This window comes from Synchiropus splendidus, chromosome 1 (genome assembly GCF_027744825.2).
Source record: "Synchiropus splendidus isolate RoL2022-P1 chromosome 1, RoL_Sspl_1.0, whole genome shotgun sequence".
In the NCBI taxonomy this organism is placed as follows: Eukaryota; Metazoa; Chordata; class Actinopteri; order Syngnathiformes; family Callionymidae; genus Synchiropus; species Synchiropus splendidus.
In genome coordinates this window covers 12,282,865-12,310,533 of record NC_071334.1, presented here as the reverse complement: position 1 = coordinate 12,310,533, position 27,669 = coordinate 12,282,865, and the positions used below count along the sequence as shown (strand labels likewise).

At 41.9% G+C, this 27,669-nt stretch overlaps 3 protein-coding genes across 5 annotated transcripts; 1 reads left to right on the top strand and 2 right to left on the bottom strand.

Annotated features, from left to right (window-relative positions):
* Window positions 1–156: 156 nt before the first annotated feature.
* On the bottom strand, window positions 157–5,763 carry zgc:153738 (uncharacterized protein LOC558115 homolog). 2 transcript variants are annotated; one of them, XM_053854458.1, is made up of 20 exons: window positions 5,555–5,763; window positions 4,831–5,158; window positions 4,640–4,756; window positions 4,380–4,562; window positions 4,236–4,307; window positions 3,838–4,043; window positions 3,636–3,720; window positions 3,459–3,548; window positions 3,310–3,385; window positions 3,114–3,220; window positions 2,958–3,038; window positions 2,064–2,119; window positions 1,911–1,993; window positions 1,680–1,787; window positions 1,402–1,601; window positions 1,019–1,105; window positions 774–951; window positions 551–702; window positions 464–484; window positions 157–398 (listed from the first exon to the last, which is right to left on the bottom strand). In XM_053854458.1, the coding sequence occupies exons 1-20, from the start codon at window positions 5,563–5,565 to the stop codon at window positions 303–305; spliced, it is 2,337 nt and encodes a 778-aa protein (XP_053710433.1). In that variant the 5' UTR covers window positions 5,566–5,763; the 3' UTR covers window positions 157–302. The 2 variants fall into 2 exon arrangements, with proteins under 2 accessions (XP_053710433.1, XP_053710432.1); XM_053854457.1 differs by having other exon boundaries at window positions 464–702.
* A 373-nt stretch (window positions 5,764–6,136) lies between these two features.
* alkal1 (ALK and LTK ligand 1) lies at window positions 6,137–15,121 on the top strand. Its single transcript, XM_053854460.1, has 6 exons — window positions 6,137–6,595; window positions 6,700–6,962; window positions 8,598–8,651; window positions 9,081–9,164; window positions 11,049–11,118; window positions 14,035–15,121. The coding sequence occupies exons 2-5, from the start codon at window positions 6,707–6,709 to the stop codon at window positions 11,111–11,113; spliced, it is 459 nt and encodes a 152-aa protein (XP_053710435.1). The 5' UTR covers window positions 6,137–6,595; window positions 6,700–6,706; the 3' UTR covers window positions 11,114–11,118; window positions 14,035–15,121.
* Window positions 15,122–19,544: 4,423 nt separating this feature from the next.
* Window positions 19,545–27,640, bottom strand: mindy4 (MINDY lysine 48 deubiquitinase 4). 2 transcript variants are annotated; one of them, XM_053876326.1, is made up of 18 exons: window positions 27,369–27,640; window positions 26,588–26,707; window positions 26,332–26,510; window positions 25,361–25,574; window positions 25,099–25,295; window positions 24,962–25,020; window positions 24,777–24,886; window positions 24,571–24,687; window positions 24,412–24,503; window positions 24,170–24,271; window positions 24,036–24,099; window positions 23,455–23,520; window positions 23,327–23,394; window positions 23,196–23,259; window positions 22,679–22,840; window positions 20,850–21,033; window positions 20,667–20,739; window positions 19,545–20,600 (listed from the first exon to the last, which is right to left on the bottom strand). In XM_053876326.1, exons 1-18 carry the CDS (start codon window positions 27,462–27,464, stop codon window positions 20,552–20,554), a joined length of 2,016 nt encoding a protein of 671 aa, XP_053732301.1. In that variant the 5' UTR covers window positions 27,465–27,640; the 3' UTR covers window positions 19,545–20,551. The 2 variants fall into 2 exon arrangements, with proteins under 2 accessions (XP_053732301.1, XP_053732308.1); XM_053876333.1 differs by lacking the exons at window positions 19,545–20,600; window positions 20,667–20,739; window positions 20,850–21,033 and adding an exon at window positions 21,046–21,339.
* Window positions 27,641–27,669: the final 29 nt, after the last annotated feature.

Here is a 27,669-nt window from a genome sequence, read left to right as displayed (position 1 = left end):
TGTCAGTGATGGAAGTAAATAGAGATGGAATCGAAGCAATTATTGATGACAACAACTGCAAATCTGATACAGTATTACACCTCTCAATATCACCTTGACACACCATAGAATTTTTTTTGGATTTTAATTATTTTATTTCCAAAAATACAGGCCAAGAAGGGTTAAAAAACTTGCAAAATACAGTGTGCAATAAGACAAGAATTGATTTGAATACTAGTCATATTATGAGGTAACCAAATGCCGCGCAGTTGAATAACTTAACAAGACGCACAGTACATGTTCGTGATGCTGTGACCAGGAATCTATTTTTTCCCTTTCTTCCCACCTTTAGGAGGTTCTTCATTTCCTGAAGCCGCCTTTATCCGCTTCTTCCCCAAGGGGGTCTTTGCGTACCAGCCCTGGAGACAAGAACGCACAGAGTAGGCTCACAGACTTGCAGCACCAAACATCAGAGGACACTTACTTTCAGCGCCTCCTCTTCAGCCTGGAACACAGGGTCGATTTTAGCTAGTGGTGTAATGAATTCAGCAGTGGTCAGCGGCTTCTTGACCTGCTGCCGGATCCGACTTTTGGTCAGAATGTTCTGGAGAACGTGGACCATGTGACCAGGGGTGTAGCCATCTGAGATTTTAGCCAGGGAGCTGAGGTCCAGGGCTTTTGTTATGGTACCTCCATGTTTTTCAATTAATTGCTTCCATAGGACTGAAACCAACAACATCAAAGCCAAACATGAGTCTCGTAAAATGGGTTCTGCACAGCTGGTGTTTCCTTACTGAATCTTGAACCGTAGTCCGGCCGAGGGATGAGCAGGACTCTGCTGAACAGTTTACAAAACCCCTTGACGTCTGCCGCTAGAGGAGCTTTTGTCGTACCGATCACAAGTACTCTGTCCTCCGCTTTGATCAGCTTCAAAGACTTGGGTAAATCTTTCTTTAAACGTTTGGGATCCAACTGTGAACACGAAGACTTGGTCTCAGCTTGACGTCAAAAACACATAATTCACATTGACCGGTCGTACCTCTTTTTCATCTTTGGGAACCTTCTTGTAGAACATCTTTTCAGCATCCCCGACCCATATTACTGAAGGCTGCATCAATCTGGCAACCTGGCCGACATAAGTCACCCATTCACCTTCATGCTGAGCAGCTCAGTATCAACACATCCACTGTACTAACATTCAGTCACTGAGCAATCGCTTAACCTGCTGTAGCGTAAATGATACACCTGTAACAGCGGTAGCAACAACCAGAATTTGTTTTGACTTGAACATTAAATAACAAATAGCTGAACCAGCTGATCTTAACTGACACACTGACTGTAAATATCTTCATGTGAATTATACATGAGGGAGCTCAACAGACGACCATAACTCTCTTCAGCTGATGCAAACGTGAGTGTTACCTTGAACACCATGTGAACCATCATGGCCAGACCACTCTTGCCTGGGTACTTCCTGGCTGTGTTGATGGGTGACAGGTCAAACAAAAAGGCACCGGTCTCCTGACAGATAGCATGGACCAGCATCTTCTTCCCGACACCGGCCGGCCCAGCCAGCAGGAGCGACTTGATCAGCGGAGCCTTTTCATGAACCAGCTGCGAGCCTGCGAGAGACATTAATCACGATCCAAATAACTTTGTTTCAGGTCAAGCTGACTTTATATCGCGGAGCAAAACATTACCTAATGGCAGAACTGCATACAAGGACAAGACCTGTCGCACATCTGACAAAGAGGGCATGGGTTCTATGTCGTTCTGTCTCAGTGTGGTTCCAAGGTAGCTGAAGTCACCTAGGAAAGAAGAGGGAGAACATTACATTTACATCCTCAGGAAAATGTCCTTGGCAATCGTGTGCCAGATGAGGGCAGTAAAGACTACACAGCGCTTCCTAAAGCACCAGCTGAACAACTTACCCAAGTATTCCTCCATCTTTACTGGCTGTGCTTCTCTCAACAAGCCCTGTTGCACCAGCTCCTGACACAGGGACTCGAGGGTCCTTGAAGATGCATGACAAGCTCATGGGTTCACGAAAACAACAACTATAAATGAATGAGTTGGATGCTCACCTGTCAGCCGTCAAGTCTTTCTCCTTCTTCTTCTTTCCACTCTTTCCTCCCTTTTTCTTTGAGAGAACAAAACAAGCATGATAAATTGCACTTCATAAAGGGGAAAAAAAAACAACTATGTCATAATGGATTTTCAGGTCCTGATTTTGAAGGCAAAAAATGACACATGAATTTATATGATCAAGAAATAAATATGAATTTGATAATTGTTGAACTAAAATAATAAATAAGTGCAGCGATAAAAGTAGCATAGAATAGTATAGTATAGTATGGTATTTTTACACAGGTATTTTTCTATGCATTTATTTCCATGCATTTAATTATTTATTTAGTTATTTATATATTTCTATATTTCACCTGAGGACTGCCTACTTAACTCAAATATTTATTTTCGACCGCCTAAACGGAGACTGTAATGCAGAAATAAATATGTAAATACATAAATTAAAAATTAAATGAATTAATAAATATGGAAATGCAATAATACAGAACTAAATTCAATACAGAAAGTAAAAAATATTTGGTCCTGAAGTAAAGAGAAGCATCAATGAGGAAAATGGTGGATAAATGGGGTAGATTTACTGAACAAGGCTGAGTCTGGCACAAGGCTTCTCTGTGGTTGGCATCAAAACAGATTTACTGTAGCCTACCACCACAAGCCCACAGCACTTCTTCTTGAAGGACTAATATTCATCTACTTCCCTTTCTTCCATCAAATTCACTTTTACCTGCATCATTTTTTTAGGAATTTTCCTTATTAATTCTTGGCATTTTTAATCTCCACTTGCTAACCTGTCTTGAGAAGTAGCTTTAACAGGTCATGACGTCAACATGATACACCAAAATGTATCAAAATCGGCCGTCAGTTGTGAGAGCGACATGTGAATGCTGTACCTTGGCTTTTGCTTTCCCACCCTTGTCTTTATCAATCGTTTGCTTCCATTCTTCCAGCACCAGTCTCATCTGCTCATCCACCTGAGAGTCACAGAGCCGGGTGGCAACAAGTTAGAATAGACCACACTGATGTAAACCATGTTCTCTAAGCCACACCTTCAGTCGGATCTCCTCCTCCACTTCCACCCGCTTTTCCTCTTTGACTAACTCAATCTCGTGTCTTTGGTTAAAATTTGTCGACTCATTGCGCGTCTGCCAAAAATCTAGTGATGAAAAAAAACACACACGCAATCCAGTTCACGCCACTTTTGAACTGCAGCTCTGTATTGCAGTGAACTATAATCATCAGTACCTACAAACGTGGTGCATCCCAGCTCCAGATCTGCCAGGAATGCTGATGGCTGCAGCTTCAATCCTGCATCCTCTTCCTACAGTTCAGAAAGTAACTGGTCAGTCAGTGAACCAGTTGTGTTAAGTCACTTTTCAGTTGGCAAGAATCACCTCATCCTTTCTCTTGTCTTTCCCATCTTTGGCATCCTTCCCTTTTTTGCCCGTCTCCTCCTCCTCCTTTGCTGCCAACTCTTCCAGAACCTGACAACTTGTACTTTAATATGCATCCAAACATTTATGCTCATGTTAAATGTCCTTGCATTTTCCCTTCCTAATTCCCTTGCAGACCTGCTCAGGAGTGCTCTCAGCAAATATGAGCGTGGATCCTCCTTCCTCTTCATCTGGATAGTCCGGGAAAGCCCCTGTTAGTTCACTGGCAAAAAAGGAGACAATGCAATGGCACATTTAGAACCCATTTTAGACCACGTGGATCGAGTTTGGTGCTGAAAAGCAGCATATATGTGATAGAAGTTCCTGCGTGTCTCCTTACCGGCATTCAATAAACCACTGTCTGATCTGTTCTTCCATCGTCTTCCTCAGGTAGTGGCCCTCAGAGACGCGTAGCTGGCTTGTAATCGCAACTAAAGACTTTTGATAGTCCTCCTCATACTCCGCCTGCTTAATCCGCGTACAAGCTTCATTGGCCAAAGCAATGGTTTCTGCTGGAGTTGGCATCTGGAATCTTGGATCCATGACCTGAGATGGTCAAAAAAATATCAGTAAAAGAGCTCATATGAATGAAGTGGCACCATGAAACCTCATGCCACTGAAATATTTGTAATCATCATATATTATGAAGGGAAAAAAATAAGGGTGTTGTTCACATTTCATTTGAAATTTATTGGCCATAAAATAAGATGAGCATAAGATAGCATGTGTTTCACTTACCATTCCCAGGAAGATCATCTCTGCCTCTCGGGCAGCCTTGGTTCTTTTTCGTTGTATGTATCCTCTCCACACCTTCAAGTGACATTGATAACATGAAAACCATGACACCGCGCTAGACGCGAGTTCGCAATGATGATGTCTGACCTTTTGAATAGAAATCGCCGCCAGATCAGGGTTAGCCGATCCTTGCTCTTTGGTCTTTTGCATCATGTTCATATCTCTGCTCTCTTCATTCAACCTCGCTCTGAGACGGCCTTGGCGAGCTCTCTCTGCCATCTGAATGATTTTTATGGCCTCCTCACGACTCATTTTCTGACTCACTTCAACCTGTGACGGATATAAAACCTGGTTGGGACTGTTTCAATGAAAAGAATCAACTGTAAAAAATGACATTTTTGACTTACTGCAGGACTTTCTATGACCACGGTTTTGAAGATTTCACTCAGCATGGATTTCTGCTCTTGGTATTCTTTGCTTTGTTCAGACATGAAATAGTGAGGAATAGGGATATCGAGGTGCTCCTGTTACGACAGTAAACAAAATCATGAAGATCAGCAGCTTCTCGTTTAGGTTTCTGAACAAATATTAGACTCACAGGAAGCAGCTTGAGATCGTGAAGAATATCATCCATGTAGTGGTACTCTGAGAATTCATTTTCAACCATTTCATTTTTGAGTTCTAGGATTCTTCCCATGACAGGCTCCAGAATGGCCCTTATAACCCTTCTCTTCTGTGGATGAACCAACTGGTCGTAGACCTTCTCCAGCCGCCTGAATATCTGGATGTACCGCACATAACGCGTTGCCAGGAGTTGAAAGAATACCACCCGATCTTTTTCTGGCTTCGGTGGCTCTTCGGGCATCTCCTCCTCGAGAAGCTGGCTGAGGTCTGCCTGGGTGTTCGCCCACAGCTCATTGTATGATCTGAGAGTTCGGAGACATTGAGACAGTCATAATTGGATCAGATGGCAAAATATACTTCTGAGAATAAATACATTTAGTAATGAGTATGTTGACTGAACTGTACTTTGGATATTTGGATGAAGGAAAGAATATTGAGCCAAAGACAGAAAAACAAATTCAAATATATTGAGAAAATCTACAGAAAAGGACATAAACAAGATGACGCTTAAAATATAATACTGACATGTTGCAGTAAACACCTGCTGAAACTTTTCACACGCACTCACAACCCACAAGATCCAATCTAGAAATTGAAAAGTGACGTTAAAAGTAAGCAACTATTGCTATGCACTAGCCTTCCTTTCATTAGCTCGCTAGCTCCTCGGGTAAACAGCGACATCATAACATTTCCTTTACCTTTGGGACATAACTGCGGCTTGGTTCGTTCTTTAGATGGATTCAAAATGCAGGTGAACTGCTGAAAACAACATCAGGCCGAGTAAAAAGTGACTACACACAATGCCAACAGTCAGACATTGGCGTTTGGTCCGTCTCCGTGGCAACAGCCATACCGGAAGTCCCTCGCCTGATTGTGATTTACATATTCATATTGAATAAACAATCAGGCCGACTTGACTTCTCTGAATACCTTACCAGTACTTATATATACATTTCATGTTTAAAATATGATGACGAAATTACGCTTTTCCTTTTATACCTTTATTTTGGCGTCATTTACGTCACCACTCGAAATGCATGCGAATGATTTACGAATCTCGTTTTGAAACGCAGTGTTGAATTAAATACAATTCTCGGATCTTGTAATTCGCGTTGTCAGAGTGTGTTGGGGAAACTTTTTACACACCGCGTTGCTCACAGTGGGGATCAAAGGCGGATTATGGTAATTACACAAGTGTTAAAAACTGTAGGATCCAAGATTAAGATTCATGAAAGCTGGAAACTGAGGCGCATATTTGCGCCGCTTAGAGGATCACAAGACCGGTCCATCGCTGGACAAACAGATAAGTCATGTAGAAGAAGCTCGCGGCCCGCCAACTCTTTTCTCCGCGTCCGTCTGCAGCGGGACTCGCAGTGGCACTCGCGCGTGCCTTTCTCGCTGCTCTGTGCGCTGTCTCCGAGCATCGGCGCGTGTTGTGAGGTCATCTTTGTCGGGCAGTTGTCGTGCGCGGGGACCCGAAACTTGTGATGCGCTGGTGCGTAAAGGAGGGGCGCGCGTCAAAGTGAGCGCATGTCACTGCGAGAAATTGCATCAAAGATGTTGCTTTACCACCCACTCGATATCGATTCCATTACCTCCAAGAGGGTCGCTCTTCGTATAAAAAGGCACGCGTTATTTCAAGCACGGCGGCAGTGAGCGCGTCTCTCTTTCATTGTCGGAACTATTTGGAACGTCTGCAAGATTTACTGAGGACAACTGAGCCGCCATTAATTTCGGTGGTAAGTTTTTCCTCCACTTTTATTTTCGATTACAGCTGAAATGTTTTTTTTTTTGTTTGTTTGTTTGTTTGTTTGTTTTAACCAAGCCTTTCTCCTATTCACAGACAAGTCATGCGGGTGGAGAGGAAATGGCACATATTGTTAAGTATTTTCCTTCTGCTCATCACTTCGGGTCAGTGCCTGGACAGCAAAGGGGTCAAGCAGAAAGAGAAAAGGACCCTGTTGGATCTAATCTTGCAGGTTATCAGAGACAGCCAGCAGAGCATTTCCAAGCGCTGCACCAGTGGACTCTTAACTCAAGACACGAAGTTCTCCTCCCGAGAAAAGCCTTTCTTTGCTTCTAGGCTGGATAACAGCAGACTCATAGGTAAGCTGATGAGATTTATTTTTAGATCTTGATGATGAAAGCATAATCCTTATTTTTCTGTTGGAGACATCTGTCAGTCTGTGCTGATCAGCTTCTGCCACATTTTAAATAACTCTACATGCGCTTTTTTGCGCTCGGAATGCTTTCAATTCTCGAGCCATTATGGTACCCTTTTCATCATTTGCCACACTGGTCAGTGGCTTCTTGCGTCTTCACTCAAAGTGATATGAAACCAGAAAGATTTGGTAGGAGGAGCAACGTGATGCCTAACTTGTGAATGACGCATTCAGAATGATTCATTGTGGAATCGTTAACAGAGCCACCTCAAACACGTGCTTGTACGTAGAGATATTTTTAAAAACGATGCATAAAACTGTTTAATCTAGAGCAAAAAAATGCAACACTCAACAGATATTAGAGGTCAAATAACACAATAGGTGGAATGGAATAACTCAAAGAAAAATAAAAGTTGGAGCTGTTCATTGATTTCTCTTATATTGTCTACCAAAAAAGAAGCTGTAAGCTGCTTTTCAGCTGTCAATATTGGGAGAAATTGTAATGTAAAATACCTAGTCTTCAGCTGCAGATGCTGCACAGACTAAGGGAAGTCTTGCTCTGTGCTTATGCAATGGGAAAAAAACCTTTATCAGGCCACTGACTTGGTGGAATTTGTCTTTTGAGAGTATCAAACGCAGCAGACTAGAAACTGATGCGTGTGACACGCAACGTTAAGAGAAACATTTTCCAAACCTGCCGTTATTAAAACTCAAAGCTCTGTCATCTCAACAACAGCCATGGAAGGAGATACATAGCTGGATTACATTGGTTTTACTACCGGTTTTATGTGTAACATACACCACAAGATTACTGCGTCACTGATTCACAGCGTGTATCACCAACACTGACTTACAGTCCAATCCCCTTTGCTTCTGGGTTGTGTCTTTAAATTAGAGCCTTGAATTTCTTAAAATCAAAACAAATCAGGATGTTTTCATTGGCGTGTGTAAAGAGGCGTTGATGTTCTGGCCAGTGCTTGTAGCAGATGTTGATCAGCCTCTTCGGTTACAGTTACATATTTCAACGTCTGTGTTAAGCCAAGAGCAGACTTGCACAGTCTCAGTCTAATGAGTATTAAACTCTCATACAGTAATCTCATCAGCCAGTTAGCTGGTCTGCAATGTGCTGCTGTGGTTCAGAAACACACACTAATACTGCCAGCAAGAACACACAACAATCAGCGAGAAGGTATTGCTCCCAAATACTTTCATTTGGAGATGGCGTGAGTCACTCAAGCAAGATAAGCCTCAGGTCCTGAACTGTTTCACACTGCTGTATTCTGACTCACACATCTGACCACACACAGCTAGAAGCCATGAAGGACAGAGTTGTTAACCTGTTTTCTAACATCATCGGGTCAGATTTCTATGAATGCAGCCACCATACTGAACACAAGAAAATCGGTCGACATCAGCGTGTCCTTGTCGTCATACAGGAGTTGTTGACATGTTTAGCATGAGAAGATTGGAAACCACCAACCCACACTGGATGGTGCCTGTGACAGCATGATTACATAGAGGCTGATGGCTCATGTCCTTTTGCTCCATGATAACTGTGATTTTTTTTTTTTTTTTACAGAAATTGTTCCCCGAGATGTGAACATGAAGGAGAAATTCATTCAGCATTTCACAGGTAACACAATTTGTTCAACACTTTTAAATCTCAATGGCATTCATTGCAGTAGAGTCTGGCCCCTGGAAAGGTTCTAATCTCCGCTCATAGTCCAAAGCAGCTGGCTTAGCTGTACTGTATATGCAGCAGAAAACAGCACATGGTTGGAAACTGACAGTCCAGAGTTAAACGCAGTCCAAAGTTAAGCTGATTATTTGTCTCAGGACAGGGGTCTGCTCCATTAGTAGTGTGAAAATCTCGAGGCTTTGCTGCACAACTGCTAAAGAACATTAGAATTGAATCCTAGCTTTGGTAATCCAATTAAACAGCAACAATGCATAGTTCACTCTAACCGCCGGAACAGAAGCGCTGTCAGCGCATCCACGCATGATGTCGTACAGTAGGCAGCGTCCATTTTTTGTTTTGCCTGATGAGAACTTTTCTCTCAAGCAGGACCAGTCAAGTTCTCCTCGGAATGCAGAACACACTTTCATAGGATTTATCACAACACTAGGGATTGCTCAAGACCGGCACGTACGTATTCCCGCTCTTGCTCTCATTGAAAGAAAGTCTGTTTACTCCAAATGAACACGCTGAACTGGGACCTTGCTGGATGATGCATATATTCACGTACCCACTGTGGGACAAATAAAGGATGATCTAATACAATGTAACATGATAAACAGAGCAGAAAAATGCTAATGCACTTTCTCCAAATAGCTGGCATATTGAAAATAAACACCTGATATCAGGAGGTAGAAATACAAAAAGTTGAAGGAGTCCAAATGAACAGCAACCCTCCAAATATTTCCTTTGACAGAGGAGAACCATCATAAATTAAGGCTCAAACTCCGACTCCTCGCCCAAAATGAAATATTTGAGGAGTTACTGTCAATTCCAATAGTTCTTGTGTGTGTGTGTGTGTGTGTGTGTTTTCTGACCTACTGTACAGAGACCATTAAACTGGACCTGTGCCTCCATGTGTAAAAAAATAATCCACTTAGAAAAGGTTGGCATTATAAGCCTCTGCTCTGAAAGGAGCTCAAGCTGCTCTTTGACTTTTTGTTTGAACGGTGGATCTGACTCTTGGAGATGAAAAGCCACCCAGATTCCTAATTTTTCCTTAATTTCACCTGGACATCGACAATAATCTGCCTTCAACTCTTCAGATTTATCTTGCAAATCCATGCCACGGGCCCAAACCACTGGCTGAGAACCAGCGCTCCAAACAGAGCCATAAATCTGGTTTGCAGAGGGATCAATCTCTTTTCCTCCAAGGTTTTTACCAGTGGGATGTGGAGAAGATGACGTCAAAGCAGACTTGAGAGAGTCAGTGCAGACGATGTGGACTCGTCATTGAAGGATGTCTGTTCGCTTTAATTGGGAACAGAGTGATTCAGAGAGAAAGATCTGCTCCTTACTTTGCTTCAATTGTCTTATCAGCATCCAACATAAATCATCATTTATCCGCTGTGGTCTCTGAATACATAGATTAATTCATTAAATTGTGTTTGTGTGTACTTGTGTGTGTTGTGTCTAAAACTAGCGAAAAAAAAACAAAAACTAGAATTGTGAATCATTTTTGTTAAATAACATACAAATAAAAACCCAACTTTTTCATAAAATGATAACTAACTCAAACTGCATTTTCTGTTTACAAAAATAATCAAAACAAATACAAAAAAATAGCTAAACTGTCCTTCGTTTTTGTCTCTATTCCTTTCATTTTTCAGAAGCATTTTGAGATGATCTTAAATCTATTTATTCAGCTGTCGACAAGTCCGGTGACGTCACTTGTATTGACGATCGGACCTGACCTAGTGTGGTGGTATCAACAATATTGGAAATGACTACATGTGGCTACATATGTATTCAATTTCATGAGGTTTAAATTTGACAAAAGAATATTGTAGATGGCGGGAGTTAGGCAAAAGCGTCATCTTTCCAATCTCAATGCATGGTTTTGTTGAGTTTTTATTACTGAGTACTTTTGTGAACTATTTCAATCTGCCCCGCCCTCTTTTGCACCCCATAACTGTTCTGTCAAGAATAGCTCAGAGGGAAACAGGGGAGTTGAATTCTGGCAAAAATGAAAAAATATATATGTGAAGAAATGATAATATTACTGTGGAATATATTTAATTTAAAAAATATGAAAATATATATATATATAAGTGTTAGGTGAAATAAGAATTTCATTGGCCATAGAATATAAAAAGCTTGGGGAAATTAAGTAAAGAAACTACTGTTGGATAAACAATACAAATTTGCGAAAATACATGCAATAATATAATTAAAAATGCACATTTGTGATGTGTCAAGTTGAGAGATGATGCTGCTCTGGTCTCAATTTGTGCTACCAAATATTTTTTGCCCACCACTTATAAATAAAATGTATCTCTGTTTCTTTTTTTTCAGATTATAAAAGATGTGCGAGACTGCTGACACGGTTAGCGATGAGTCCCCTCTGCATGCAGTCATAAATATTGTGAGTATGAGGGACTTCCACAAGGGAGTGGTCTGCTGCATTGTCCAAACACACGCTCAATGTTCCACATTCCCGTCCTCTTTATGTCAAAGCAAAACTAATGCTGCAGGATGACATTTTAGTTTCTTTTTCTTGTTGTTGTTGCCTGTGGTGGGATGTATTTTAATTTGTATCTGATGTTCAACTGAAGCAAAGTGAAGTTCACACAATGTGATGCCTGTCTCTCCCACATTCGCATGTTGGCCAAATGATTTTCGAAGAACTGGAGTCCCGAGTGAATACATGCCAGTTTATTCAAGGTTGGGCCATAGGAACAGTGTTCAAAGAGAGCGGACATTCAGCTCCACAGAAACCTTAACCTCTTCTGGGAGGGTGCCGAAACACTCCAAGGACAAGAAAGACTTTGGCTACTACCAGATGAAGAGTGTTCTGGGCCATGTCTTACCGAAGCCACCACAATGTGTTTCTCAATATGTGAATGAGCATTTGTTCTCGTGAATGACCAAGCTCATCACTCCTGTCTGGAGGAGGGTCCAGGCTCTCCTATTTTATCTGGTTCTCCATGAAGCTTGTGACCACTGCTGAAGATCTGGTGTAGATCAACCACTAAATGAAGAGCTGCTCTGCCACAGACTCCATCCTCCTGACCTGCCCCTAATCACTAGCCACCTTCCCTTCAATCGTGAACAAGACTCCAAGATACTAGACCTGCTCATCTTGGACCAAGCAGGACGTTCAGTCCTTTTCACCGTGAGGCCCACAGTCATGATCTTGGACTGACTGAACGCCTAACTGGCGGCTTCACACTTGGCTGGCAGATGGGGTCCATTCTGAAAAAGCGCAATGAAATGTATTGATTCTTTTGGGTGAAGCAAGATTTTCTCTTCCAAGTCAAAGAAAATGGGCAGCTATGGAGTCCAATCCTCACTGGAGTCGGATTATTGTGGACCAGACAGGTGCCTCTGGTCATCTGTGCCCAGGCTGATGTGCTTGTGTGAACTTCAGTACACCATAGTCTTGAAGTACCTCCCACAAGATTAGCATTTTATAACCACAATGTTTAGTGTGCACACGTATGGAACACTTCCAATCCATATTTCATTGAAGAGTGAAGGGGGGGCTGGCAGTGCCACCAAGTACTCAAGACGTTATGGATGATCCTGACTAGCAAAGTTGATGATATGTCTGTGTCACTACCATCCCTACTTCATTCTGTTTGTTTTTTTTCACTTGTTTGTACACTTTTATAGTGTTATTTATTCACAGTGGCGTGTATAACATTAAGCATTTAATAAGTAAAAGACACTTGTTGAGCGACTCGCCTGAGTGGTTTCCAGCTACTAAAAAAGTTTAGTTCATGTTTAAAAGTATGCTGGAGGCAGGTCTAAGTGGAACATCATCTTTATCTGTTGTGGAAAAACCAAAAAATAAAACTATGGATGCCCCTGTCTCTGAGGCCATCAGATTCATCAGAGGCACGACCACCGTGGTGAGTTGTGAACGGCAGCGCCCGCCATTTACTTGTCTTTGTTGATGACTTTTCTGGGCTCTGGTTGGTTAACGCAGCGCGACTTGTCACTGAAGTCCAGATTTTTCAGCATTTGATGCTACAAATGTTGCCCCAAATATGTTACATTCCCCACTCAATTATTTGTGTGTCGCTAGAAAAAGAAGGAAAAACCCGCTCTCCACTGTGTGGACGCAGAAGTCAGCCTTCAGTATTGCATGTTCTCAATTGGTTTTTCAATTGGAGAAAATGTTCATTTCAAATTAACATTTTGAAAGCTATTTTCACCACAACATGGGTTTACTTGACATCAGTGCAGTGACAGCATGTAGTCGTCTCCACCTCTAAGCTGAACAGATTGATACCAAAAGTATTGTTAAGTCAAGTTGCCTCGTCACATTGAGGGAATGAGAACAACAACAAGAGCGTTTCAGCTCCACTGGGTTCAGCACTGTAGGTGGACGGCCATTTTGTCGGTTGAAGGTGTAGTTGCTAGGTCTAAAATCGGTCGCCCTAAAAGTGTAGTCCTGTTGAGATATCGACTCTCCTCCTCGCCTTGACTAATAAAAAAGAAAAAAAAACTTATTTGGAACATGCAGTCTGACAAGTTATTGTAGCATGCGAGAGGTTTCTCTGTGCACCCAGAAACAACACGATTTCTCTTCGCTCTTCTCGTGTATTAGAAGTCAGTTTTATAACCTGGACCTCCATTTTACATCTCCTCTCGAGCGATATTTCACAACCATTGGCATGAATCTTATATTTAAATGCTTCTTAGTATTCAAATGTAACCACAGCTAGAACGAGGTGAAGAATAAAATCAAGTCAATCTGGTGGTAATTCCAACGCAGCCTTCTTTTGTGGAGATGACGGTTGGTGACGGCCGGTCAGCTCTGGTCTCTGACGTCCGCTGCACGAAGCGATATAAAAGTAATGGCTGTAGATCTTTCAAACTCAATTAGGCTTGGCTAATGCATAATGGCTGTAAAATAGTTCCACTACTGACCACTTCAGCTCATGTTCATGGTGTGGAGATGCCAGTGGTGAGCTGACTGAAGAACATGACACATACTGACACAAGTGTTCCTTTCTTCCAATAGACTCAAATACTCTGGTCCTCATTGATGTATGTCGGAGTAAGGTTTCTAAGTTCCATTAAAGGTGAAAATATATTTTTTTTTACATTACCTGCACTTACTAACACTGATATCTGTGCTTAAAAAGGAAAACAAATGTTGCTTGTATTCACAAGAGACTAATGTAAGTAATGTGAGGAGACACATAACCTTGAAAAGAACTTTCTGTTCTCAAAGAACTTTCATCCAAAAGCCAGGTGGATCAGTGTGAAAACATGCGACCAATGATGGCAAAGGTTTGATCTCAAAGTTGATTTTCCCTTTGTGTTTCAGGTCCACACATCTTGGTAGAAGGATCAATGTGTCACCATGGAAGTGCCTTCACAGCAGTTTGAAAGATTTTGAAACATTTTGTGCTCATTTGTGTATCGGCTGAGTTCTGTGTCACTAGTTACTTTTAAACTGAAAACTCTCTAGCTATTCAAATATAAGTGCTGTTGAAACCATCAAAAAAACGATCACAATGGCTGACCTCAAGCCGTAAGACATAAAATAAATAAATAAATAAAATATGGACCAAAGCTGGATGTGAATATTTCATCTAAAGCCATCAATTTTCTTCCACCTGAGTGAGCTTGAGTCTCAGGGGTCTCAGCCAAGGGGTGTAGACTCATGGATCAACAAACCTATCATGAAAACATGGTTTCAGATACGTGGAATTTGCTCCTTTGGTCACTGGCTGGCGACCTTCGGTGAGGATTGGGCTGCAGATCAACTTCGAGGAGCTGACCTTGGCCAAACATTAGATCTCGAAGTCACTGAACGAGTCTGTTGCCGGTGAGAAGAGTCCAGTCCCTCTTCTGTGTTTCAACATCAGTTGACCAATTTCAAAGAGTCTGATCCAGAAGTGAAGGAGGTCAGCATCATCTGTCTGCAGTGCTGGAGCGTGAAAACACCACTTGTTTGATCTGAAATGATTTTGACAGCTTCCTAGTTCAGATTTTATTTGAACCAAAATTTTCATTCTTGTTTTCTTCTAAATTTTAAAGCGTTAAAATCAGATACAATTGCGGTGACATACAATTCAGCCCATGATGTGTATTTGTTTTCCCCTGAAGACACAGATGGACTCAAAGCTTGTTTCAAAGTGTCTATTCTGACCATGTATTTTTCAAGTACATTAATTTAATATTGAATACATGTATTTATTAAAAGACTGTCTTTATACTTCACTGTTGGTTTGGCTTTACTGGAGGCAGAGTCTAGTCGCCTCTGCTGATGTAGTGAAACATGCCTTATCTGTTCTGGTTGGTTTTTCATGCTGTCTTCATTGCATTAGATGTGGCACTTGAACAGTCAGTACTTGTATAATGATGAGGGTTGTGATGATGCACTATAGTATTGAACAATAAAATGACAACTGAAGCAGCTCACGTGTCATTTTTTTTTTTAATGTAATACTGACCATGTTCTGGCTTTGAGCTCTTCTCAAACAGCCACTTTTTTATGCATTTCTATCCACACACCATTGAAGATGAAGCGCAGGGGACCTTAGGTCGAGTTACATCACTTGTAAAGTCACAAATGCAGACGAATGGACTCAATACTGTTCACAATTTCTTTTATTAAACTGATTCATCCTCCAAGCCCCATAATGCCCAGCAGCTCTTGTTACCGGAAATTCAGAAAATGTTAATCCCTCTTAGCTCCAGACTATATCTTTTGTGTTGCCCTCTGTTATGAGGGCGAAAGTGGTCGCACGGGCGCTTAAGAAGGGAGGAGAAGGGAGAGAGTTTTGGAGCCAGAAGACAACGTTCAGCGAGGTTGTGATCATGTTATCATTTCAACTCCTTGTTTCCTTTACACCGGTGTTGCCTTTGATCCTCGCCGCTGTGGAAACGGACCTGACTTCTCATTCACCGACGAGTAAAGCAAATCACTTCAGACAAGAAGGAACTGATTAAGTCCTGAACACATTACACAAAATTGCCAGGCTTTATAAGATTGATCGAACTCGCATTAATCCACCTAAAGTGCGGAGAGGGATTACGGGTACTTGACCTGGAATTGCTAATCATCAGATCTGGATCAGTGTCTGGACTTTTGAAGCCCATTAGTTGTGTATTAATACACGTGACATTTAGACATATAAAGCGGCGCCTCGTGAGCTCTGTGCAAACTTCCTTCTCTCATCGATGAGGCAGAGCAGCATGCTGGTCTCTCTTCCCTGCAGGTTTTGCTGTAAAAAGTATAGCAATAACTTAGTGGAGAACATGTTTGAAGAGCGAATCCATACTGAATCATATATGTCCTGGAGTCCAGCTGAACATTGAGCAATACGGATCCACTGTCATGATTTGCTTTTATTTTGGTTTCTGTGATCCCGGTTTTGTGTTTGCTCTCTTACTTCCTGTTTAATGGCACACGGATGGAGCTCATTATCTCATCAGCAACAAGAGCTTAAAGACACCTGGACTCCAGCAACGTGTGCCAGATCGACTCCTTTTGTGCCTGTGCTAAACTGGCTCTCGTTCCTTCACTCATTTATCCATTTGCTGATTTACTTTTGATCCCTCTGTCTGAAACCCTGGTGTTCTGAGTTTGTGTTTCGTCCTCCTTGTGGTATTTGCTCCGTGAGGCTTCCTGGTTTTCTCTTTGTTCTTGCTTTTCCTCGCTCGTGTGTTCGTGTTGATGACCACTGTTGTGAGTTTGTGTTTCATTGTTCATTGTGTGTCTTTTCTCTGCTTGCAGACTTTGTTCGTTCCATTCTCCTGGTGATGCCTTTTGAGTTTTTGTATCCTGTGAAATTAAATTACTGTACATGACCCGCTGTCTTCCTCCTGTAATTCTTCCTTTTCTGCACTTGGGTCCCACTCCGCGTCTTGAACTCATCATCCACACTGATTGAAGCTGGGTTGATCATCATCAAAGCACTGTAATCTGCTTTTAATGAGGCGACTTCAGGAAAGGTTTTTATTCATCAAGGCCTTAAAGAAAATGAAATGCTCAGCAACAAAAACCATGAATCTCATTGCTAGGTTCACCATGGGAGCAATGAGTTGGACCTCCTCCAACCAAGAGAGTTCCCTGGATTCTTGGCTTTGATTTTAATACTTGCTGAAAACACTCTCACTGATAGGCATCACCGGCTCCTACAGAGGTTCTACTGGATCTCGATCTGGTGACAGTGGGGGAAACACATGCTCCAGATGTGAAATGTAAGACAGATAACCACATTCAAGCACTGTTTTGGGAGCCCGGAAACCAATACTGCAAAGTAGTAGTGCTGTAATTGTGCCATATATATGGGTGACCAGGGTTGTTTGCATCACTAGTGAGACAGTCTGGCCGCCATCAGTGAGCTCTACCCAGGTGGGTGGGGAGGACGACTTCATGGTGCAAACGTCCAGCTATAATATCCAGCTAACTAGACCGGCATGTCTCAACGCTGGAACTGAAAACTAGAACAGGAACTAGTTCAAACGTGATGTATCCACATGCTGTTTTAAAGCCGTGACATGGAAATCACTAACCCGTCGAACCGCTGCACCTGCAGCCTGTCCATCACCGTGGCTTACTGTATGTGTGCACAGAATCTATTTTCTTCTTAAATTTTGTGGGTGAGGCTTACGGTCAGTGCACTCAATAATGTGGAAAGTATGTAAATAGAAGTATGTAGAAGTAAAGAAATAGATACAGCTTTTTTTTTTTTTTTTTTAAACAAGATGACAGCTCTCCTTTCTCAGCCCAGCCAGAGGCAGAATTGAATAGCAACTGGAACTCAGTGGAAGGGCAGTGCGAGGGTTAATAAAGTTCCCCGTCATTTCGGCGAAACTTCGTAACTTTGGATCAGAGTGACACCTCACCTCTTGTGTCACGATTACCTCGGGCAATTAGCAGGGCCAGGGTCACGGCGCCTGCTCTAAAAGGATTAGCCTGCTAAAAATACAGCGGGCACCTCCAGGGGCCGCAGTTGGGATCCCTTCTGCTGCGGCCAGGCAGGGCAGGGAAACCACTTGTTAATCTGGGAGGGATATCACATATCTGGAGACAAATAGCGCAGATTAGGAGAGGAGACAGAAGATGCACCGGGGGGGGTAGGTGGGTGGGCTCTAACACAATTACGCACCGGGCCAAATCCCCTCTGTGGCACCTCCGATGAAATGCTGGCGCCATAAACAGTAAACAGAGGCCATTTCCTTCCTGTCAGGACGCTGGAGCTCACCATGTCCCACCAGAGCCACCAGCCAATCACACGCACCCAAGTGAAGGTCAAAACCGCAAAGTTCTAATATGATTTCCTCCAACGTCTAAATTGACAAATGTGTCCAATTGAACGTCGTCGTAATTGGACACATTGGTGTTAAGTCGTGGTTTCACGGAAATAGATCACAGAGGAGCCACATCACATCACCCCAAACCTAAACATGGCTCCTGATGACGTCCATGCGCCGCCCACTCATCTGTAGCGAGATTTGGTGGTAAAAAGTAAACACTCTAATCCAATTGTGTGGTCCCCCAGGCTCCCCTCATTGGTGGTGATGGCTGGGGCCTCGGTGGCTGTTAAATTTGCTCCATTGATTCACAACATCACTCATGATTAATTCATGCTTTTGTGGCAGGCACAAACCCGACATGAGTCACCAATAATATACATTCAAACGGTGAACGCGACTTGGACAGCTGGAAGATGAAACGGTCAGGATCGCAGTGCCCTCCGATTCCACGCTTCCATCACTCAAGCGGCAAATCTTAATGACTGAATGAATCTGGCGGCTGACGTGGCGAGATGGCTGCAGTGTGCAATGACCCCTGACCTGTTCGTCTGGAAAAAAAAAAAGATGGGGAAGGAAGTGCGTTGCAGCCACTGTAGTAATCTGTGTGCCAGCTGCAGCTCTTTGATCGTACGTGCTGGAGGTGTTGGCATCCATCCTCCACCACCCCCACAGCCTGAGCTCACCATGGCTGCAGCACACGACTTATCATCGCACAATTCACTCGCATAAAAAAAAAAATGGTTCTAAACACAATGAAGACGTATTGATCAAATTGATATACTTTACAAATGCTCATAGGTATCAGTCCACCTGACTGGAGAAAACTGCAAATTGAAAAGATAAAAACCTCTTGAAGGATAGAACTGCCAAACAACAGAGTGCATTCGTGTTCAATGATTAAAGAAAAGAACTTTCAACTACTGTCAGTCATTAATCTTGTTTATATTCAGGAAGAAATTAAAAGAATTAATACAGAATTAAAAGAAAAGAAAATGAGAAAATATTTTATTGTAAGTTTTATGTTAAAGAAGCAAAATAAATCTATGTGATTTAAGATACTTTTTACATTTATTTGGCTTGAAAATATTACTTCGCATTTGGTCATGCTGGATCAAGAAGGTCATACACGGAAGGATAGAATGGAAGCGCCATACGAGTATTTAAGTAAGGTAAAATAAGGTATAATAAATAGAATTATGAGGGAATTAAAGGTGCAATTTCTTATTTCTATCCTTGCTAGGACATAGTGCGGTTTCTCATTGACTTTCATGCTTTCCCCAGCCTCTCCCAATAAACCTAAACATCCAAAGCAAATAGAGGCGTGGACTTCTTGGGGACTGGCAAAAAATGTCTCCAAAAAGCAAAGTTCCCACAAGTAGGTGTGTTTCCAAGAATTGGAATAGTTAAATAATAGTTAAGCACACACACGCAGGCAATTTATAGTCCTCAGTTAACATGCTTGGGAGGGAGTCAGAGTAGCATAAGGAGTAACAAACTCCTTTTCGGTATTTTCTGCTTTTTCTTCTTTAAAAAAAATGACAAGAGATCAGTGAACTTGAGATCAAGGGAAATTTTACTTCGAAGGAGTCAGAGTTCACAGAAGCAACACTGGTTTACAACAGTGAAGGGTGACTGGAGACTGATGCTTAGAGATGTTCTTTTTATGGTGAGTCCACATTCCTGCCATCCGAGAATGCTGAGAGGCCATCCTGCAGTAAGGAGATGCTTGCTTTTTGGGAAAAGCACTAAATATAGAAACTAAGGGGCCTTTGGAATGCAGTAAGGACATCAGCATGTAAGCATATGATCAATCTATCACATTTTCTTTATCAGGGTTACAATGAATAAATACCCTGAACAGTATAAATGACAGTTTGTTCTTTTAAAAACACTTTTAATGAGTATAAAAACAAAACGGATACAAAAATGTGGCAAAACTTTGGCCCAAAATGTAACCAAGTACCAGAAAAGTATCGTTCTCAAAACATGACTGTATGACATACACCGCATCAGACACAGTTAGCTTCATTCTTGCAGTGCGGGTTTTACTGCACCAGGTCAGGGCACATTTTATATGCACTAAAACATGTATAAAAGTGCTAGCTCAAGCAAAAAAAAGTATACAAGGTACTGACATATCACAAATGCTTGTGTCTCTCAAGGAGGCTAAGTAGCTTGCGCAACACATTCGCACGTTTGATACTATGAATATAAAATTCTAGAGTACCAACAGCAATCTGATGTATAATAAGTGTTTGTTATATCTAATTTTAGTACTTTCTTACTCTTTGTGTTATTGTGCAATGAAAAACAGACTCTCACTGCAACACAAAACCTAGTAACACACAATTGGCACACTGAACTTGTCCATCAGTTGGGTCACCTAAACTCTGCCTCTGAGTGTGTTTTGGTGCCGATGGATATGTTTGCAGTTGGCCCCAGTGACAAGGGTTTTTCACGTAGACTGGCAGACGTCATTGGTGCGTTGCGAAGGCCACTGTGTATGAATATGAATATGAAGCTACAATGACAACGACAAACAATGACGACCGCAGTTCAAGAATGGTGCAACCTCAGAGAAGGGGCTCGGTGCCATTCCAGCTGACAGACGCATTGGTCCACCTAACAAGAAAATAGAAGCGCAGCATGTTACATCATCCAGCGACAGAGCTATTAAGCCATAATCACCTTGTTCTAATACACAGGTCCAGCGGTGGGATGAGATCCGCCTCTTGACATCCGGCGGACTCTTTTCCAGGCGCTGCAGAAAAAGCAATGATATTTTTTTCACTTTTGTCAACACACAGACTCAAAATGAAGCCAAGGTTAGAAAAGAAACAACAGCTCTAGCAAGCAGCTGCGCGTGCTCACCGACAGTGAGACGGATTTCGTCCTCCTGGTTGGCCAGGCCGTCATAATAGTAGAGGTCGAACTCTGGAAGTGCGGAGTCCTGGCTGGTCAACAGCTCCCTCTGCAGGCCGAACAGCACACTGAAGTGGCTCTCGCTGCACACCACCCAAATCGGGTAGAGGGGAGTCTTGAGATAGTCTCCGACCTGAAATGGAGGAGGAAGAATCGTGACCGGCTTCCCTCTCTGAGCTCACCGCCGTGAAACATGACTGGACAGTTGACAATAATGCACAGAAGACAGCCCAGGTTATCTATGTGCTGTGGCCCCGGCCAGACTGCACATAAACAAAGGTATCAATGCCTCCTCAAAGCGCTGCCCACTCGCTGAAAACAAATATCTCCCGGGAGTGCAACCTGTCAGCCACTTGCAGGAGTCAGTGAAAACTCATGTTCCCACAGGAACAGGCGCGCTGATTGATCTGTCTTGAAAGTTTCAATTCATGCCGGCGTTCTGCGACAAAGAAAGTGAAATTTTACTCCTCTGCCGTGCAACTTTGGATCAGCAGAGATTCAAACCACCGACACTGTTACACACATTCTTAAAGCAACCCATCCCAACATGTGATGAAATCCACACTAAATTTGGGATGAATAAATAATGAGAGCATAAATCTACAAACGTATGACACCGATCAATGTAAAGTGAATAAAAGAGAGTAAGAACAGCGTTTTCGGAGAGACCTGATGCTATCGTGAGTGACCCACTCATTATATTTCACTTCATCTGTCTGTTCAAATTTGTCCTGGTGACCCTGCATAACCCAGCAGATGCACTCTCCTAATTCCCTTTTATGTTTTGGGTTACTTTTTTCCCCATTTTCTTTCATGGGACACTGACTAATGCTGCCGTTTCAACAGCTCAGACTTTGACTTAAATCAACACTAAAACCATAAAAGAACTCAGAGAGCGCAGACCCCCAACAAGACTCTTTTTTCCCCCAATATTATTGTCTTGTCTACGTATTTCATTAACAGAATTCACAATAAATACTCAGCGTGCAATGAGTTCAATTAGGCTGCAGATGGCGGTAGTGCTACCGAGTTTCTGCAAGTCACATGAGAAACGAGGTAAATCCGATCTGATACCAAATTGTTTTTAAATTTTTATTTCTATTTCAAACCCAAATCAAGACAAAAGAAGGGTTTGAATCAAAATGTTAACCACTACGCGATATGGCCTCTCCGGGGTTGAGAAGTGTAGGTTTGTCCACTCTGTAGTAACATGAATGATGATTTCTTACAGTGATTCAATTGTATGTTTAGTTTAAACAGGTCCAAATCCCCAGTTTCCGCCTGATTTAGTTGGAGCTGGTCACATGCCACTCAAACAACTGAAAATCAATGAGGGGAACGTTGATGAATTGAAAAATGAAACAAACAGAACACCAAAATCAAATTAGTTTTCTTATCTTATTTTATTTATATAATGTATTTATTTAATTGATTTGTGGTTCTGTTTTTTCAAGTAAATAAAAACAAGTCAATGCCTTTTAAAATATTTGTCATTTTCTATCCCCATAATATCAAATAAGGTGTTGAGTATGGAGTCTATTCCTGGATATTGATATTGAGTTGACAACCTTACCATCCACAAACAAACAAACAGAACTCTCATACATCTGCCATGCTGAGTTTGGCAGCGGTATAAAGCAGATTCTTACTGAGCATATTTTAAAAGATATAGTTGCATTACTTAACTGCACATTGTGATCAGTAAGTCGTGAAATTGTTTGGTTCAAAATTGTACCCAAATGAATATAAATAAACAGGGTAGTCTGATAGTTTCTCACCTTACAGATGTGGTAATGCTCAAACAGAGAGAGCAGACCAATGTTGCATCGAGCTTTGATTCCTCTCAGCAGCGTTGTGTGGCCGTCGCCAGACTCCAGCTCCATGTCATTGTCGAAGACGTTAGACACGGCTCGACCGCACAGCAACAAGTTCACCAATTCCTAGAGAGCAAAGTCGGGTGAAACGGTAGAGCAGTGGTGCAGCACACAGTCACTTTAGACAAAGCAAACAATACTACGGACTATTGTACAAGATAGTTCAATGTCAGCCATTAAAGCTGCAGCATTATGTTTATGCCATCTATGGCATTTATAATTCTAGGTTGTTATAAAGTGCATGTTTTCATAGTTTTAGGTTGTGACCACTGTAGAAGTATTCATAGACTTGTGACTCAGTTCTGATCATGAGGTCCCAACCATTGCAGCTCTGCTTGTCTGCATCAGGGCAACTGAATTATCCCTACAGAAGATGGTAGTTCACTGTTTTTGATGGTATTCCATCCTTACAAAACACTACCTGAGTGCAGTATCCATGTGCTCCGATAAGTGTAGAGGTAGAAACATCCATATCTTGTCTCACTCTGAGCAAAGAGAGAGCACAGTGATTATTTAACCATTTAACCTGATCCTCTAAATAAATCCACTAACTTCTCAGTAGACCGAGAGAGAAGCGCTGAAACAGTCAACAGCAGGCACCCGACCGTCCCAGATGCAAACTGTGGAGATTATGTGAGTGAGTCACTTGAACGTGATGATCAAACTGATGAATCTGTCACCTGTTCGATATGCTGCTCCAGCAACATCTGCAGGTCGCTGACGTTATCCACAGGAAAACATGTCAGCTGAAGCAGAAAATACTAGTCAGGAAGAACTCAGTTACCTTCATGCAAGATGTCATTTCAGCAATCTGGCCATTTATTATTTATTTATTTATCTTTCTATCACTCTGCTACGTATGCCCATGTATATGTATGTATCTGTGTACGTATCTATGTATACAGTAACTTGCACTGTAAGTAAAATACTTTCGTCCCCAGAGGTGACAGTATTTATTATTTTTCACGTTTCAGCTGGTGCCAACACGACTAGCGTAATGCTAACCCATCTGTCACAGCACCACGCTCACAAACTCTAAACTCAGGAATTCACTCGGATGGCAGAATCACAAACTCACTCCCAGTCTTCAAAACCCAACTAAAAACACACCTACTTCACTTACTCACAATAACTGTTCTCTTCATTTTTCTTTTGTTTCATTGTCCTGTACTGTTATGAGAACTGAAGAGTTCAGTGATCTGTGATGCCTGTCACCTTTGCTTCTGAGCAACTGCATGTACAACCGGCATGATGTCTTTACCTTTTCCAGAACCCCATCAGACTTGTATTTTCCAGTTGAGGTGAAAACATTTCTTCCGGAATTTCTGTCGGGGCAAAAGGAAAGTCAATAAGGCATACAGTATACTAATCTTGGGGTTAAAGGTCGGCTCATACACAGCAACAACGGCATGTTTCTCCTCCCTGGCCCTCCAGAGGATTTCAGCCAGAGCCAACGCAAGGCACTTTCTTCTGGTGGGGTTGGACGGTCGCAACCTCCTTTAAGTGAAAGAATTTCAATAGGAAAGCAGATTGAGAATTAAATTAAACAAATACATAGTTACATGAATGTGCTCACAACATTTTTTTTTAATAAACAAAACCCCTTGAGTGCACAAACAGCGGTGTTGAACACCTACTCGAGGTCAGTGCTGCCGATTTCCATGCAGTCAAACAGCAACTTCTTTAACACATAAGCTTGAACTGCTGCCAGAACCCCGCATGGACCGCCCTGAAGCAGACACAAGAATTATTCATGAAAAGAAAAGTTACATTTGAAAAATGTTAAAAGGCTGAACCTTATTTTGAACAATTCCATATCTCAGATCGCTTGATTCAGAGAATGTGAAACTCTGATTCTTCCACTCAGCACTGAAGGATTTCAGAGGGGAACCCAGCAGAAGCATTTTTAATTTCTGAATTCAAACACAAACAGAGGGAAGGGTAAGTAAAATGAAAGGAAGTTGTAGTAACCGTCTCAGACAATGTAATGAGAATCCCTGACCGAGGCAGAGTCCTGGTCCATGGGGTACTCTCCTTTATTCTGTGTCGCAGCGGATGCATGAAAGGACAGTGTGGAGAGTACTGGCAGATCCCCATCATCATCAATGTCATCTAGAAATAAAACCACAAACCAGCCTCACAAAAGATTCCTATGTGCATTCACATATCAAACCAACTGGGACTCACCCAACACCATCTCAGACACTTCCAAATAATCCACACATGACCGAGTCGTGACAGTCAAACTGTAAAAAGACAAAAAAAAACATTCTGAAACCATTAAAGATAGTTTCACAAAACATAAGGGGTTCAGGGAAAATTACTTTTTTGTTTCACATTTGCCCTTTGGTACCATTCCCAAGCTGTTTTCCCTTGACAAAGCCACTGGCTCACTCCATGACTGTCTGGATTTAGCAGTTTGAGCAGTGACTCGTTCTACACTCGCGCCATCCTCTTCTTCAGGTCTGAACAGTGTCTGAGGAGCATCTCCTCTTCGACTGGGCTTTCTCTGGTTTGAATCCTAGGAGGAAATGGAATCAGACAGATGGACATATTTTTCATGATGAACCTTCTTGAGATTCATACCTGGTGGGAGTTTGAAATCGGCCCAGTCATCATTCCTCGCCTCATTCGATTGGACCTGTTCCCAAAGTTTCTTCCAGGATCAGAGCTCTTTTTCTCTGGTTCTTTTGCAACATCATACCCTTTTGGGTTCTTTGAGTCAGGTTGGCAGGAAAGGTTGTCAGTAGATGCAGAGGAATGGGTCACATCAGACTGACTGAGTTCTTTTAGAGTTGACCTGAGCCACAAACAGACCAATACAACATGATGGACCAAAGTTATTCCATCAGTGCTGCACAAAACAGTCTTGAAGGATGACGACGACGACAACAACAACAACACACTGCAGTTTGCATATGAATGTAAGACTTTTCAAATTAAATTTGTGCCTTTATTCCTGTGTAATCACTAGTGCACTTCACTTTGCAGACAGGCAAAGTAGGTTTGATAATAAGGGCAGCTAAGTGCTCAGTCAGTCAGTTACATAGGACCTTTACCATCATCAAATCTCAAGGGTTGGTGTAAAAAAAAAAAAAAAAAAATTTTGTTCCACAAAACCTGTAGTGAAGCTGTTATATGGCATCGCTCAACTATGACATATAAAAAAATATTTTGGAGAAGACAATATTGATCCTCTAGATTACATTACATTAATAATTTCATTTCATAAATGACCTGTAGTCACTTTCCCGCATCTTGTCTGAATTATGCTAAGACAAAAAAGCCACAACTCTCTGATTGGTTGACATTATTACAATATTATATTTCATATGTTAACATAACTGAGTTGTCACTGGGTTAGAGGGCTGTACGAGCATGCCATAATGAGAATGGCCCATCACTTCCAAGACAAGTTCTGCGGCTGAAATGACTTTGTGTTTCAGATTTGAAAGACGGCTGTAAGGCTGAGAGACATCAATACAATGAGCTCGATCTGTGTGTCTTCAAAAACGATCACTATAAACACAAAATAGCAATGACAACAGGCTGAATACCTTGATCCGATGGCATTTTCACAGTTAATGTTAGCTGTCCATGGGCGAGTGTCATTCAGACCCACTGAAGATGTTGAATGCAAAGATTCAATTTGATAGTAGGTCTCTTTGTTGTGCTGGTTCTCAATTTGATGCTTCACAATTATTTCCAATAAAGTTTTCAAAGGGCAGCTCTTAACCTGTGAGACAGTAAACACAAGTCAGATATATGATGTTTAATGTTGGGGAAAAATATTCCACAATAAGTTAAAATGACCTTGTTTTGTCTGTACAGATCTTCTATGTGCAGAATCTCCCTTAAACTTGATCTGTTGTTGATACTGGATTCTGTGCGTGGGAGCTCCTCGTCCATGCAGGCAATAGTCCTTTTCAGACCCTGCGCATGGAGCCAAAACATATAGTGGTTACAGTGTTAAAGACTAGATTAAAACTCCAGTTGAAAATTAAACAAAAAAAAACATAAAAGGTTATGGAAGAAGCATTATGAAGCAATGGCTGACGTCTTGTTGATGTGTGTTGACTAGCTATTATATTAAGAAACAAATATCATTGTCTCTCCTCTTGACCTACCAGACCTGCGGCTGAGAGTTACTGACAGATCATAAGCTACCTTTAGGGCACCTCTAGTTTATACCATCCGGTCTTTATGAATACTGAGACTAACTGGGATGAACTTTGGAAAATGGTCTCTCACATTTAGATCACACTGTCTGTGTAATATGAGCGTGTATGAGAATGTGTGGCTGTGTTCTAAAAGACTGACCACACCGTAACAGATAAACTCTGTCAGACTATAAGGTGTGTTAGTGCTGTAGATCAGTGCATAACTTTGAAATACTGTGTTACATAGATCGACGCTCAAATAAGACTTTTAGCGATGGGTCTCACAAAAATAGAAATTCAGTATTAAAACTGCAACGCCAGAACATAAAAGCAATTGTCGTCATATCCACTGCAATTAATTGTTCGTGCAGAGGCGCCACTAGAATTCTTCAGTTTACATACACAAGGACATCATATAATTCCAGGTTACTGACCTTACGGCTCAAATATTCCCGCACAAGAGATGCAGTCACCTCTGCAACAGATGCAGCCATTGCCGTTATGCTGTCCAAACGCTTGATCGCTTCCATTAAAGCTGAGCCATTAGACTCACACTCGTCACGCTTCTCAACATTAATCCTTCATGACTTTTAAATAATGCGTACTGACTCTGAAGTCATACTCGGACCCTCTGCTGTTTGACCGCTACCCACTAGCATAACAGCTCCAGTTAGCGTTCATGACTGTGGTTGTTGTTGCCATGGCGATCCTGGTGACTTCCGGCTCTACCGGAAG

Bases quoted from the DNA above. Each gene is read 5' to 3' on its own strand.
- zgc:153738 (XM_053854457.1), bottom strand. The intron at 4,563-4,639 runs GTAAGTCAAAAA...TATCCGTCACAG, and splicing joins TGGTCATAGAAAGTCCTGCA to GTTGAAGTGAGTCAGAAAAT. The intron at 1,602-1,679 runs GTAATGTTTTGC...TGTCTCTCGCAG, and splicing joins GTATGCAGTTCTGCCATTAG to GCTCGCAGCTGGTTCATGAA.
- alkal1 (XM_053854460.1), top strand. From the start codon at position 6,707: ATGCGGGTGGAGAGGAAATGGCACATATTGTTAAGTATTTTCCTTCTG. The intron at 6,963-8,597 runs GTAAGCTGATGA...TTTTTTTTACAG, and splicing joins GGATAACAGCAGACTCATAG to AAATTGTTCCCCGAGATGTG. The intron at 9,165-11,048 runs GTACGTATTCCC...CTTTTTTTTCAG, and splicing joins GGATTGCTCAAGACCGGCAC to ATTATAAAAGATGTGCGAGA.
- mindy4 (XM_053876326.1), bottom strand. From the start codon at position 27,464: ATGGAAGCGATCAAGCGTTTGGACAGCATAACGGCAATGGCTGCATCT. The intron at 24,887-24,961 runs GTGAGTCCCAGT...TTTTATTTCTAG, and splicing joins AGTGTCTGAGATGGTGTTGG to ATGACATTGATGATGATGGG. The intron at 21,034-22,678 runs GTGAGAAACTAT...CCTCCATTTCAG, and splicing joins AGCATTACCACATCTGTAAG to GTCGGAGACTATCTCAAGAC.